Source organism: Poromitra crassiceps (assembly GCF_964638095.1).
Source record: "Poromitra crassiceps genome assembly, chromosome: 13".
Taxonomy (NCBI): domain Eukaryota; kingdom Metazoa; phylum Chordata; class Actinopteri; order Beryciformes; family Melamphaidae; genus Poromitra; species Poromitra crassiceps.
This window is the reverse complement of record NC_139644.1, coordinates 1,837,545-1,853,097: the sequence shown is the minus strand read 5'-3', so window position 1 is coordinate 1,853,097 and position 15,553 is coordinate 1,837,545. Positions and strand designations below refer to the sequence as shown.

General features: G+C 46.0%; 1 protein-coding gene across 1 annotated transcript in view; it reads right to left on the bottom strand.

Annotated features, from left to right (window-relative positions):
• The window catches only part of trpm4a (transient receptor potential cation channel, subfamily M, member 4a), a 72,465-nt gene that overhangs the window by 22,372 nt on the left and 34,540 nt on the right, over window positions 1-15,553 (bottom strand). Inside the window, exons 9-17 of the mRNA XM_083649378.1 lie at window positions 12,801-12,903; window positions 11,337-11,455; window positions 10,522-10,830; window positions 9,830-9,931; window positions 7,538-7,666; window positions 6,816-6,945; window positions 1,613-1,758; window positions 612-724; window positions 247-345 (exon numbers count right to left, since the gene is read on the bottom strand). Coding sequence (XP_083505504.1) covers window positions 247-345; window positions 612-724; window positions 1,613-1,758; window positions 6,816-6,945; window positions 7,538-7,666; window positions 9,830-9,931; window positions 10,522-10,830; window positions 11,337-11,455; window positions 12,801-12,903 — 1,250 coding nt within the window. The remainder of the gene's footprint in view (window positions 1-246; window positions 346-611; window positions 725-1,612; window positions 1,759-6,815; window positions 6,946-7,537; window positions 7,667-9,829; window positions 9,932-10,521; window positions 10,831-11,336; window positions 11,456-12,800; window positions 12,904-15,553) is intronic.

Sequence of the window (15,553 nt, the reverse complement as noted above, 5' to 3'; positions counted from 1 at the left end):
CACATACCAACTCTGATTAAATGTGCAATTCAGTGTCTATATTATCTGACATACACCCCCCAAGTCACCGGAAGCTTGGACCCCGCATCGCCGCTTGCGGCTATATTTATTATCATTATTATTATATGAAGGCCTTATATATATATATATATATATATATATATATAAAGATATATATATATACATATATATATACATACACACTGTATATGGGGGGGGGGTGTGTGTGTGTGTGTGTGTGTTTACCTCTGTACAATGTCGGCCAAGGAGTAGACAGTGGCATCGTTCCCGTCCAGACTGTCAGCATCTCCAGGATGGACCTCCACAGACTCCTGTTCCATTTCCCTACAGCACACACACAAAAACACGCGCACACACACACACACAAAAACACGCGCGTGCACACACACACAAAAACACGTGCACACACACGTGCACACACAGGTACAGTATGGTTTTTTCTCTAGGCATGCCAAGGTTAAAGCAAAAAATTCAGTACAAGATGACTTTTTCACTTTGTTAGCTAATTTTCCTAACACATGCTACTCCTGTTTACCATTCATAAAAAAAGTTATTCTTTTCCTGTATCTTCAGAGCAGGTAGACACTGACCTGAAGGTGATGAGGTTTGTGTAGATGAGGGGGGGCAGGAAGAAGTTGAGGACTAGTTTCCAGACCTCGGTGCTCCTGTCCATGTCGCCCCACCAGATCTGAGACAGCAGAGACTACAGCAGAGACAGCACTGTCACCACACAGCGCAACAGGCAACTGCACAACAGTGGCAACATTTGACTCCGTGTCAACATTGGTTGGGACTAGAGATTAATCAGAATCTGAATTCAGAATCTGAATTCTTTTTTATACGGCCATAGTATGTTTGCACATACACGGAAATTGTCTTGGTGTAGAAGGTGCACACGTTACATGAGGATGAAACTACCTATATCAAAATTTCATATCACGATTATCGTGACCAAAATGATCATGGTTATCAGTATTATCACGGTATTGTTAAAAGTGCTGAAAATAAAGAAAAAGTACTGAGACCCTCACTGAAATCATTTCACCAAGGCTGCACGCCTGCATCTGGAAGACCGTTGCTAACTTTGGTTGATGATGGACAGTATTTACCTCCTTTTCCCCCACAAAGCGCTGTAATCTCGGTAACACGGTTTTAATGATAATGAAAAAAAAATCAGAAATTTGATCACGGTTTATCATTAAACCGGTTATCGATTGATCCCTAGTCGGGACTCTTAAGAAGACAACGGTGATTCTCACACTCCAGTCTCTTCCATTATGGAAAGATATTTCCATTTCCATCATTTTGATTAATTGAAATGTAAATTAATTAAAAAAACTGAATGTTAAAACAATAGTTCTCTGGTGTAATAGTTTCTAGAAGTTTCCAGAAGAGCAGAGATGTGTTAGCATATAAGCAGTGTGTTAGCATGGTAAGCAGTGTAAGTAGTGTGTTAGCATGGTAAGCAGTGTGTTAGCATGGTTAGCAGTGTGTTAGCATGGTTAGCAGTGTGTTAGCATGGTAAGCAGTGTGTTAGCATGGTAAGCAGTGTGTTAAAGCCTAAGCATGCGTGAGAGGATGGTGTTCTGACCTGAACCCCGTCATGGCTGAAGCAGAGGCGGGCGTCGGCTGCAGTGGCCATCTGCAGGCAGGTAGCCCCGCCCCACACCGGAGACTTCCTTATAAGGAGAGTGAAGGTGCGACTCTCGCTGCTCTGGTAACACTCACTGAACACATCTGCGCGCACACGCACACACACACACACACACACACACACACACACACACACACACACACACACACACACACACACACACAAACCCGCACACACACACACACAAACCCGCACACACACATACACACGCACACAAGTATTTGAGGGATCATTGGAAAAGAAAACAAAATTTGACCATTCATATGTCAAATGAGTCAATACATATAGTAGATATACCAGAACAAAATGACTTAGGGTGCATCTGAATTGAGTGGGGGTACAGTAGTAGCCACAGTGTGGGATGAGTGGGGGTACAGTAGTAGTGTGGGGTGCAGTAGTACCCACAGTGTGGGATGAGTGGGGTACAGTAGTAGCCACAGTGTTGGATGTGTGGGGTACAGTAGTAGCCACAGTGTGGGATGTGTGGGGTACAGTAGTAGTCACAGTGCGGGATGTGTGGGGGTGCAGTAGTAGTCACAGTGCGGGATGTGTGGGGTGCAGTAGTAGTCACAGTGTGGGATGTGTGGGGGTGCAGTAGTAGTCACAGTGTGGGATGTGTGGGGGTGCAGTTACAGTAGTCACAGTGTGGGATGTGTGGGGTACAGTAGTAGTGTGGGGTACAGTAGTAGCCACAGTGTGGGATGTGTGGGGTACAGTAGTAGTCACAGTGTGGGATGTGTGGGGGTGCAGTAGTAGTCACAGTGTGGGATGTGTGGGGGTGCAGTAGTAGTCACAGTGTGGGATGTGTGGGGGTGCAGTAGTAGTCACAGTGTGGGATGTGTGGTGTGCAGTAGTAGTCACAGTGTGGGATGTGTGGGGGTGCAGTAGTAGTCACAGTGTGGGATGTGTGGGGGTGCAGTAGTAGTCACAGTGTGGGATGTGTGGGGGTGCAGTAGTAGTCACAGTGTGGGATGTGTGGGGGTGCAGTAGTAGTCACAGTGTGGGATGTGTGGGGTGCAGTAGTAGTCACAGTGTGGGATGTGTGGGGGTGCAGTAGTAGTCACAGTGTGGGATGTGTGGGGGTACAGTAGTAGTCACAGTGTGGGATGTGTGGGGTACAGTAGTAGTCACAGTGTGGGATGTGTGGGGGTGCAGTAGTAGTCACAGTGTGGGATGTGTGGGGTACAGTAGTAGTCACAGTGTGGGATGTGTGGGGTACAGTAGTAGTCACAGTGTGGGATGTGTGGGGGTGCAGTAGTAGTCACAGTGTGGGATGTGTGGGGGTACAGTAGTAGTCACAGTGTGGGATGTGTGGGGGTGCAGTAGTAGTCACAGTGTGGGATGTGTGGTGTGCAGTAGTAGTCACAGTGTGGGATGTGTGGGGGTGCAGTAGTAGTCACAGTGTGGGATGAGTGGGGTGCAGTAGTAGTCACAGTGTGGGATGAGTGGGGTGCAGTAGTAGTCACAGTGTGGGATGTGTGGGGTGCAGTAGTAGCCACAGTGTGGGATGTGTGGTGTGGTGCTCGACCAACAGATGAGGAGTTTCAAAAAATGGTCTCATGACAATGAAATATCTTATCTTTAGAAATGAGCCCTCTACAGTCTCTAAAATCAGTCATACAGTACCAGCGATGGACACACATTTCAACTGAACGTTAGAATAGAATTACATTACATATATGCAACACACACACATTTTAAATACTTTATTTGGTTCCACAAATTACATTTCATAAGCAGGGAAACAAATATATCAGGGTCAATTAATACTGAGCACTTATGGATACACATAGCACCTCCTTCTCCACACTGCTAGACTGCCAATAATTGCTGAGACAGAGCAATATTTGACAGTTTGTTTGGCTCTTGCTCTTGTCAGGCCAGCAATCTGCAGGCCTCTCATGGTGCATTTATGTACATGTCCCAGGCTTCCAAATATAAGCACACTGTATCTACAGGTATAACCTAGGCTTGTGATGGTCTCGAGTAGCGGTTGGTATTTTATATATTTGTCTTGGAATGCCTGGTCCATGTACAGGTCAAAGACACAGCCTACCTCTAGCATCAGCACCTGCTTATGGCTGGTGTCAAAAAAACAGCGTCGGGTGTATTGGGGATATTAGCAAAGACATCACAGGCAGACCCAAACCACTCTGGTACCACTCTACTGTGCTTATACAGTACTGCACTAGCAGGCATGATGTTATGGACTGCATCAGACACAATATTTACAATACGGTCATGGCGAGCTATTTGTGGCAGTTGTTTGTATGCATGACATCCATTCGTTATGTGTGCTGTGGATTCTAGATGGTGCTGTGAATCTGGATGGTTCAAACAAAATGGATTGTGAGTGTGGGGGTACCAGGTAGACAGATTATATTTTGTGGGTAGCACTTGCAGTCTCGCTTTGATGGCAAACTTTAAAATGTCCTCACCAACCGCAGCGTTCTTAAAAACTGAGTGTGAGACTGAATGGTCAGCAAATCCTAGACACGCTAGTTTCCCCTGCAGTCTAAGTCCACACCAGTGCTGCCTGACCTCAGCCTGCTTTGCATTAATCAGGACTCTCCTAGCTGACTCTGTGGTCAGTCTGCTGGTTTCTCCCTGTTGTGTGGTGATGGTGGCCTCAACAGCTACACAGGGGTCTGTGACCAGCTCATCGGAGACAGGGACTTCAGTCTGTGTGGTGAGTTTTGTCCATTTCAGCTGGACTCCAGACCGGTTGCAAAGGTCATTGAGGTCTGGCCAATCAGACCAGACCCCAAAGCCCTTGTCCTGTGAGTCCAGTTTCCCAGACTCTTTTCTCCTGAAGCCCAGGAAGTTGTTCTGATCTGCGGTGGCCAGGGGAACTTTTGTCCTCCGTAGGTCCAGCAGGAGAGAAGCCCTGGCCATTTCTCGGACTGTGGCATCAGCATTGTTCAACATGTGGAGCAGGTGGGCTAGTCTGGTGGCTGTGTAGGTCCACTCCACATTGGGGACCCCCAGCCCGCCCTCCCCAGATGGGAGAAAGATGATGCCGCGTGTGGAGTGAGAGTTGAGACCCACCCACTTCCTGACCAGCTCCACGGTTGTGTTGGTCATCTCTCTCAGTCTCTTGAGGGGGATGTGTACGTTGGCAAACAGATGTTGCACTTTTGCCAGGGCCACCTCTCTCACAGCCTGGAGTTTCATGAGAACAGGGAGGGGGGACAGGTCGACCAGATGTAGACGGTGGAGGAACTCTGCTGTGAGTTCCTCAACCTGTTCCCCCCACTCACCAGCGATGTTAAACCTGTGGCCGAGGTATGGGTAGGTCTCGTGGCGGGAGTAGACTCTGATGGGTTGGCCCATTACAAGGAAGGATGGGGGTGTGTCTCTCTTGGCCCTATACCAGCGGTTTCCACCCGAGCGACGCTCGTGAAACACAGCACACTTGGCCTGCTTCACCTCCAGCCCCGACCACTGCAGGAACTCGTCCGTGCGGGCCAGCATGTTGGTGACGACCTCCTCCTGCCGTGATGACACCTGGACGTCGTCAGCATACCCCTGGACAGGGTTGGGCGAGCGCACATTCAGGGGAGCACACTGATGGATCCACTTCATCCACTGGTTGAGGGCCAATATGAAGTTCACAGCACTCCAGGGACAGCCAGTTTTTATTCCCACCTCCAGTGCAATAGGTTCGGTGAGCTGTTGCCCACATATAACCTGGAGGAATGAACCCTGGTACACGTTGGACACAACGTTCACAAAGGGCTGAGGCAGCTGGATCTCCTCTAGTGCATGAAGCATCACCCGATGGGAAAGTGTTCCAAACGCATCCCTGAAGTCCAAAAACACTGTGTAGAATCTAGATGATTCATGCTTGAAATCATCTATTCCGGTTTTTAAACAAAACACATGCTCATTCATTCCCTGTCTACTGATGTAGGCCTTCTGGTGGGGGGAGAGAATTCCTGTGTCCACCAGCCAGGGCAGGATGCGGCTGAGAAGGCACTTCATAAAAACTTTATAAATAGTGGGGAGTAATGAGATGTCACGCCAAGTGGAAGGGTCATCAGGAATATTGTCTTTTTTGGTATTCTGTGAATGAGGGCACTTTTCCAGGAGTCAGGCACTTTCTCATTGATCAGACAGGCATTGAAAATATCAGTAAGAGTTTGTGTTGACGTGGGCCTGGTGGCTCTCAACGTCTCATAAATTACTCCATCAGATCCACTTGGCTTGTTATTGGGTAGGGAGGACAGAATTGAATCCACCTCATCTGTTGTAAACGGATGGGTGTTTGGGAAATAGCCTGGCTCTATTTTGTCAATGAAGTTGTACCAGGGGGGTGTGGCCAGATTTGGAGTGGCAGCTCTCGGTACACTTTGACATTTGGCTTTGTAATAGTTATACACTTTGGATGTGTCACTAACCGTGGGGGGAGTTTCAGGAAAGCAGCTATTGTTCAGAATGATATCGATTGCCTTTGATTTGCGATGTTGCCAGAGGTATGTCAGCTTATTCCTGGAAACTTTCTTTTCTTGTCGAGTTGTCTCAGTTCCAGAGGAGCGCAGCGCCGGTTGTATTCTCTCTCGGATGAAGCAGAGTTGTGTTTCTATCCAAGTGGTCAGCGAGTCAGATGTAATCTCCTCCGGAAAATAGACAAGGATGGGAAACTTCTTCAAGATCCTGGCAACATATTTCAGCATCTGGAATCCATACAGACGTCCATTGCGTCGAGTCGCGGAGAATATTCCATTCTTGAAGAACGCGCTGTTCAGAATGGACACCAGCCTGCCCCACTTCTCTGCGCCCCCGGGGGTGACAGCAAAGGTAGATCTTGCTTGGAGCAGTTTTGTATCCAGTGTCTTTCTGTACGCTCTCTCATCGCTTTGGAAAGTAATCCATTCATAATCTGACATGGGCCGCACATACTGCTGCAAGTCCACAGTTGCGCCTCCCGTCTCAGCCACTGGGGCTGGATCGTGGACGCTCAGCTGTTGTCTGTAGACTCTGCCGGTAGTCAGGGCTTGTTTAAAAGCCAATCTTAGCGTGGCAACAAGGCACATATGTATCAGAAGCACCCAGTACATCTTAGATCCCTACTACATTAACGTTACACACATACAACGTGACTGTAATTCAGCACATAGGTGGTTGCGGCATGTCTCACCATGTGCCAGGTTCTCAAACCTCTGGGCCAGCTCCTTCATGGACAGCTTGGTCTCTGTCTCACTCTCCAGCTTGGACAGCTCCCTGAGCAGCTTACAGCCACTGAGAGCACTCAGCACTGACTCGTTAGCCTGATCAAGAAACACACCAACACTTAGTTCTGTCGTTTTCAAACTCACAACATCTCTGCACATTCAAGGACAATTCTAGTCATTTTCAACCTGCCTTACTTTTCAGGAAATAAAGGTCTAGTCATATCCATTAGATTAGCATTACAAGTAAAACCAAGGAGAGTCAAGGAAACTTTAATAAGTCAAAATCCAGCCACAAAGCAGCACAGTGCAAGGCAGCAGTGTTGCTTCTTCTTCTTCTTCTGCTAGGCAGCAGTGTCTCTTCTTCTTATTCTTCTTCTTCTGCACTAAAAAGATCTGGAGCTAACCTGACGCTGCAAAATGGATGCTTTTGTTTTCACTTGTGATCTGATCTTATGATCTTGCGTGAATCCAGCTGCCTTGCGAGGTTAATCTGGAGGTCACCCAACGTACAGTAAGACCCACAAATACACAGATTGGTCAGATGGTGGTGCTATAAGAAGTAACTTGACATTTTGGACAATCACTTTAATGAAAAACTAAAAAGGTGTGAGGACACGGTTGCGGTTTCAAACTGGATGACAAACTATGAGCAGTGGAAGCTATTGAGAAAGTTGCAAGTGATCCTCACCATCTCCCAGAAGTAAACGGCCATCTCGCTGCGGTTCTGCAGGACAGCCCAGATGAAGAGGGAGGCCCAGGGGGACAGGCAGCGCTGGTCCCGGTAAGAACACTCCCCCAGCAGCAACCTATTGACTTGCTGAGGGGAGAGAAGACAGAGGGGGGGCGGGGGGGGGGGGCGCAGAAGGAAGCAGACACCACTTGGTCAATGATAGATAAACAATGTTCACTGTCTTTTGATCTTGCCACTGACACAAATCCATTGTTTTTAACATGATTATCCAGTGTGGTCGATTTCTATGCTTTTCTGCTGGGTCAGCGTCACTGCTGTGTCTAAAGGGCTTTTCTCACTAGCCAGGGCTAAGTGATTCTCTTAAGATGCACTGCTGTGTCTAAAGGGCTTTTCTCACTAGCCAGGGCTAAGTGATTCTCTTAAGATGCACTGCTGTGTCTAAAGGGCTTTTCTCACTAGCCAGGGCTAAGTGATTCTCTTAAGATGCACTGCTGTGTCTAAAGGGCTTTTCTCACTAGCCAGGGCTAAGTGATTCTCTTAAGATGCACTTTCCACATGCCCCGCCCACGAGGCAGGGCCGGCGCCAAGATGAAATGACTTAGGGGGCGGTTATAACTGGGGGGGGGGCTGATTTTTTTTTTTTTTTTTTTATATGATATTTTTATATCGTAAAACATAGGTTATATACCCGCTATGCCTATTTCTGGACTTTTTAACCATAATAACCTCTGAAAAGCGCAATAACAACACAAGAAAGACTACCGTAAATTCCGGACTATAAGCCGCGGTGCGATGTGTTACATCCTGGACCTGAAGGAAGGCGAGAAACCACCAGAGGTGGACAGGGCACACCGGGCGCCTCGGCCACGTCCAGACCCCGGCCTGCCACCGAGGGCCATCTTCATCTGCCTACTCCGCTGGCCCGACCGTCAACTCATCCTCCAGGCTGCGAGGAAGAAGCCCCTCACCTGGGAGGGTACGCGCTTTTTCGTCCGGCAGGACCTCTCCGCGTTGGTGCAACAGAAACGCGCAACATACAACAGCATCATCGAAAATGTTAAAGTCAATGGATATCGCTTTGGCGTACTGTACCCAGCGAGACTCGTCATAACCATTGATGGACAGCGGCGGAACAAGAGCTCAAAGTGAAACTGCCGAATATCTTTTGAGTTGGACTGGTCAATAGTACTGTGAGTAACTAAAATAAAAAAATAAAAAACGGAATTCTCTCTTCTTTAGCACTCTTTCTAACTATAAATCCACTTCTGTTTTAATTTCCTCTCTTGCCCTCTTTTCACCACACTGCGGACACTGTGTGCACTGTAAAAAAAAACAAAAAATACCATTAAAACACCCGCGGCTTATAGTCCGGTGCGGCTTATATAAGAAAAAAATAGTCAACTCTGAAGGTGCGGCTTATACACCGGTGCGCCTTATAGTCCGGAATTTACGGTACTATTCAAAATCAAATAAAACATTTATTTCACAGCAGCAGATTAAGGCATTAATAGAGCTGAGCATTGCATAACGTGAAATGCAGGACCTGTCTGGGGCACTCTGAACATATATGTTTATATGAAAAGTCATAGAATAAACAATTGCTTAAAAAATCAACAAAAAAATCAACAAAATAATAGCCAGTCAGTGCCAGGTTCATTAAATTAAAAAAATAAAGTGATCAGATGCGTTGTCTCCATCTTTCTGCTCATGGCATGCTGTGTGCTTGGGTGCAGCTGATTTCTCTCTCTCTCTCTCTGTGTGTGTGTGTGTGTGTGTGTGTGTGTGTGTGTGTGTGTGTGTGTGTGTGTGTGTGTGTGTGTGTTTTAATCACGTCATGATCACTACAACATGCAGTGAGGTTCAAATTTAATAAATAGCTACATCTCTGACACCTTGTGACAACCAAAGCACAGCAAATAGCGCTTCCCTGCCAATTCTGAAACAACAGAGCTATGTTTATAGTGGGTAGCCTACATCAACTTAAACTGATCAAATTTGATGAAGACTGCAGAAACAGCAGCCGAAACATGTCAGGTACAAACATTGCCTAACTGGCCTTTATAGATGAACTATTCTAAAAAAAAAATATGTCTGTCACTGTCACTTTCACGTCATTTCAACATCCTTTTTTTTTGTGTTGGGGGCGTGCGTTAACCACTTTTCAGAGTTGTGTTCCTGTCACGTAGATGCATCTCCAGCTGGCTACTGTGAGACTATACTGACAGTAAATGTAGATTCCTAAAAGGTTGACTTGCCACTTGTGAGGTTTTCAAAGTGCTGCTCACTGACCTTCAGAGCCCTCCTGGTGCTGCTGTTCTGGTCGAGGCCCAGTGGGCTGTAGTAGAAAGGCTCACAAACATCTCCCAGGAGGTCCCACAGGAGCCGGGATACCTGCAGCAAGGACCACACATCACTTGGTAGCGCACTGTTGTATAGAGCCAAAGTCCCACCCCCTTCTGGGTTAGGCATACGAACCAAAGGATTTTATTCGCCATTCTTTTTTTCCACAGACATTTCATAAAATGCTTATAAAAAATAGTTTTACTTGGTCAAACCAAGCGATTCAGCTATGTCAGGGCAGACCATAATGTTTCACTTGGACCAAAACTTTAGCGTTATTCACAATTGTTTTATTTTACGTTTTGGTCTGAGTGAAATGTTAGATGGTCTCTCCTGAATCTTAAAAGCTGATCTATAAAATGTCAGAAAATGGTGAGAAATGTGGATCAGTGTTTCTCAAAGCCTAAAGTGACGTCCTCAAATGTCTTGTTTTGTCCACAGCCCAAATATTCAGTTTAGCTACTGTCAAAGAGTAAAGAAACCAGAAGATATTCACATTTAAGAAGCTAGAATCAGGGAAGTTTCACTTTTTCTTCTTAAAAATACTCAAAATGATTCATCGATTATCAAAATAGTTGTTAATGAATTTTCTGTTGATCGACTAATCGACTAAACCATAAATGGTTGCAGCTCTTCCTCACCTCAAACAAGCTGAGCTCCTTGGCTGGGGCGGGTCCAGTCAGTGGGCTCTGGGGGCTCTTCAGAGGTGCTGACCCAGGCATGGCTCCATCCAGGTTGGCCAGTGACACAGCCAGGCCCAGCCTCTCGCCCAGGCGTCTCTGCAGCAGACTGTAGGCCAGTGAGCTGTCGGCCAGCGAGCGGTACAGGCCCTCCAGACGCCGGTAAGTCAGGTAGTCCAGGATGTTCAGACCGTTCTCACAGAACAGACGCACAAACTGGGGCTTGTCGTTGATTAGTGCATCTGTCATGGAGTCCTCCAGGTCCTCGTACTGAAACACAATCAACTCAACAGCTACATACATCATCTCACTCTGATACATGAAGGAACAATGAGTCTTAGAAAAGAGAATTGATGAATACTGTTGGCAAAATTAACTAAGGCAGGGATGACCGACAGGGTAGAGAAGCAAACTTGTGCCGGAAGTAGGGGTGGGACGACCATTTCATGCAGTGATTATCCTGTCCAAAATAATTGTGATTAATGATATTATCCTGATAATCATCAAACTAGGCTTAAAACTCTTAACATGACACTAAAACATCCTGGAATCACTTTATGTTACATTTAGTTAAGACATTTATATTTTAGTTGCATCAGAGGACAATTAACTGTATAAAAATAATGATGGTTACTATTATTTTCATTGAACCCGAGTCTCCATGGTGGCAGGCGAGTGATTTACCACTAAACTACCCACACACCATTCCTAGTCTCTTCATTGAAGTTGCATTGCTAATATAAGCATGTGTGTACAGAAAGCTGCAGGTCTCTAACCTTCCACTGGATGTCTCCATTGAAGAGCTCTGCTTTAGCGATGTCCACTCGGTTCCAGGCCACAGCCAACTTCAGCTCCTCTGTGTACTCACTGGCCTCACTGGCCACACGCTTACTGGCTGCACACACACACACACACACACACACACACACACACACACACACACACACACACACACACACACACACACACACACACACCACACACACACACACACATTTTAAATACTTTATTTGGTTCCACAAATTACATTTCATAAGCAGGGAAACAAATATATCAGGGTCAATTAATACTGAGCACTTATGGATACACATAGCACCTCCTTCTCCACACTGCTAGACTGCCAATAATTGCTGAGACAGAGCAATATTTGACAGTTTGTTTGGCTCTTGCCCTTGTCAGGCCAGCAATCTGCAGGCCTCTCATGGTGCATTTATGTACATGTCCCAGGCTTCCAAATATAAGCACACTGTATCTACAGGTATAACCTAGGCTCGTGATGGTCTCGAGTAGTGGTTGGTATTTTATATATTTGTCTTGGAATGCCTGGTCCATGTACAGGTCAAAGACACAGCCTACCTCTAGCATCAGCACCTGCTTATGGCTGGTGTCAACAAAAACAGCGTCGGGTGTATTGGGGATATTAGAAAAGACATCACAGGCAGACCCAAACCACTCTGGTACCACTCTACTGTGCTTATACAGTACTGCACTAGCAGGCATGATGTTATGGACTGCATCAGACACAATATTTACAATACGGTCATGGCGAGCTATGTACAGTTGTTTGTATGCATGACATCCATTCGTTATGTGTGCTGTGGATTCTAGATGGTGCTGTGAATCTGGATGGTTCAAACAAAATGGATTGTGAGTGTGGGGGTACCAGGTAGACAGATTATATTTCGTGGGTAGCACTTGCAGTCTGCAGTCTCGCTTTGATGGCAAACTTTAAAATGTCCTCACCAACCGCAGCGTTCTTAAAAACTGAGTGTGAGACTGAATGGTCAGCAAATCCTAGACACGCTAGTTTCCCCTGTAGTCTAAGTCCACACCAGTGCTGCCTGACCTCAGCCTGCTTTGCATTAATCAGGACTCTCCTAGCTGACTCTGTGGTCAGTCTGCTGGTTTCTCCCTGTTGTGTGGTGATGGTGGCCTCAACAGCTACACAGCACACACACACACACACACACACACACACACACACACACACAGATCTAGCCTGGTTAAAACCATAGGATATCCTATATATATATATATATATATACAGATCCTTTCCAAAAAATTAGAATATCAAAAATAAGTACGTTTTTTTCCATAATTCCTTTCAAAAAGTGAAACTTTCATAGATTATAGATTCATTACACACAAAGTGAAATACACACACACACACACACACACACACACACACACACACACACACACACACACACACACACACACACACACACACACACACACACCTCTAACCAGGGCTTTGAGGAGAACAGTATCAAAGTCATCAGGACCCTCCTGTTCCCCATGGAAGACTGTGATCAGCTCTCTGTTCTGGTAAATACTGAGAGCCTGGAGAGAGAGGGGGGGGGAAGAGGGAGAGAGAGAGAGAGAGAGAGAGAGAGAGAGAGAGAGAGAGAGAGGGAGAGAGAGAGAGAGCGAGAGGGGGAGGGGGGGGAGAGAGAGAAATCAGAGTTTAAAATGGACCTTGTATGATTATAATTCCCCCTCTGCCGATCTGGGGAGAGTCGTAGACATACACATGCATCCTCCATTACATGTGCAGTTACCAGCAGCTTATTTTCACCTGACGGCGGGGAGCTTCACCGTGCAGGACGTAGCGCGTGGGAGGATCACGCTATTCCCACCAGTTCCCTTCCGCCTCGAACAGGTGCCCCGACCGGCCAGAGGAGGCGCTAGTGCAGCGACCAGGACACATACCCTCATTCCAGCTTCCCACCGGCGGACACAGCCAATCGTGTCTGCATGGACGCCCGACCAGGCCGGAGGTAACATGTGGGCGCGACCCTCGTGTTGGTAGGCAGGAAATCTACCGCTACACTACCCGGACGCCCGCAATGTTAGTAAAATAGAAATGGTTGTACAGTATATATCCTCAGTGACAAGGCAATACGACTCGTGAAGGTTACTTTACACATCTTACACTCTGCTGTGTGTTCTTTCTTCCCACTTGTTTTGCAAAGAAACTCTTTGTGGTTTTTATATTGAAGCAAATCATATGACTGATGATTTGGATGACTGCTCTGCTCTCTCTAGCCTTGATGCAAGTCTCAAAGTAGCACCCCAATATGGCATTGCAGGCTCCGCCCTGCATCTTCATACACATACCAATCACAAAAAAAACAGTACTTGCCTCACACACAAGGTTGTTGTCCGGCGGATAGCAGAACCGATGTTCCAAAACATTGCGTTCCAATACCGAGCCGTTGTAATTATGCCAGAGCCTCGAATTTCTGTCTTTCCAGACTTTTTTTTCTTCTGAAAATAGCCCCTGTTGTTCTTGCGCTTCTCAGCGGGGAAACAGCGCCATCTCTGTCTACAGGTAGAAACTACACATCCGGAAGAACAGAAGTTACCGGATCTGGCATGATTACAAGGGCTCGGTATTGGAAACAACACCAATTGGCCGTTGTGACGGACAACAACAACAAGCGTGTGTGTCAGGAAACTACTGTTCTATAGACCCTTCTCACGGGGGCCATTTTGTGTCGTAATGGCAGGGTAAACACAGGTGCAAGCAACACACTAATGAGGGTTTCCAATTTCCATGATTGGAATTTGGAAAGCCTCATTAGTGTTTTGCCTGCACCTGTGTTTACCCTGCGATTTCGACACAAAATGGCCCCCGTGAGAAGGGTCTATTGTGATTGATTGATTGATTGATTGATAACTTTATTGAAACAATAATAGCAGGATTGTACAAGACAACACAACAAAAACATATTGCTCAAAAGGAATAAAACACAATAAAGCCCGAGGGCTTGTTTCCATTGTGGTCCTTGTGTGTGGGACAAGAGGAGTGAATCTGTATGCAGATATGAGCGCGTGTGTGCGCGGGCAAAAACAACACAAACAGATAACATTTTACACTCAAACCAAACATTCTTAAACCTTTAGTGAATGGTTATTTAGATACCTAGCAAGAATGCATCAATCAATAAATAATAAGATAGAGACCAGCTCATAAACTAAAACAGGAACCTACCTAGGGTTTAAAAACCGCGACTATTCAGGGGACATAAGAAAAGGAAAATAAAAGGTTAGGATCACATTTGGGAGCCAACCAGCCATTTTTTCAAGGCAAGCTTAAAAGAGAACCTGGAGTTAAGGGTCTTAATACTCTCAGGGAGTTTGTTCCATAAAATAGCTGCTGAGTAAGAAAAGGTGCATTTACCCTTTAGAGTTTTAAATTTGGGGGGAACAATGTTGGAGGTGCTTCCTCTTGTGGAGTAGCCATGACCTCACTGACTTTACAAAAATAGTCAGAGAGGTAGCGAGGAGCCTCCCGTTTAAAAATCATAAATACCATGCACAATTTGATTTGAGAAACCCTCTCCTCCACTCTGAGCCACCTAAGGCTATGGAAGTGAGAGGGGAGGAGATGGACTCTGGGATGAAGTTTCAGAATAACCCGTATTAATTTATTCTGGGAGGTCTGAAGCCTGTTTTTGAGTTTGATGGTGATTCCCGTGAACCAGGAGGAGCAAGCATAGTCAAAGTGACATTGAATCAGAGCATTTGCCAAGGTTTCAATGGCGCTATTGTCAATGAAAGAAGAAATTCTGGCTAGGAATTTGGTTCTTTGATTAACTTTGGAAATCACTTTTGAGGCCATGCTTTCTCCAGAAAGTTTGTTATCTAAAATGCAGCCAAGGTACATAATCTCCTCCTTGGTGTTAACAACTACGTCACCCACCATGATTTTAAACTCGGGGGACTTTTTTAAATTAAAATTTGACCCAAATAAAATGGCCTCCGTTTTCCCCAGATGAAGTGATAATTTGTTATCCGAGAGCCACACACTAACACTGTGAAGCTCACTGCTCAATTTCCTTTCGATCTCCTCCTTGTCCTTGTGCGAGAACAAGAGGGCGGAGTCGTCTGCGAAAAGGAACAGGTTGCAATCACAGGCCGATTTCATATCGTTAATATAAATTAAAAAGAATAAAGGCCCTAAAATACTTCCCTGGGGGACCCCACA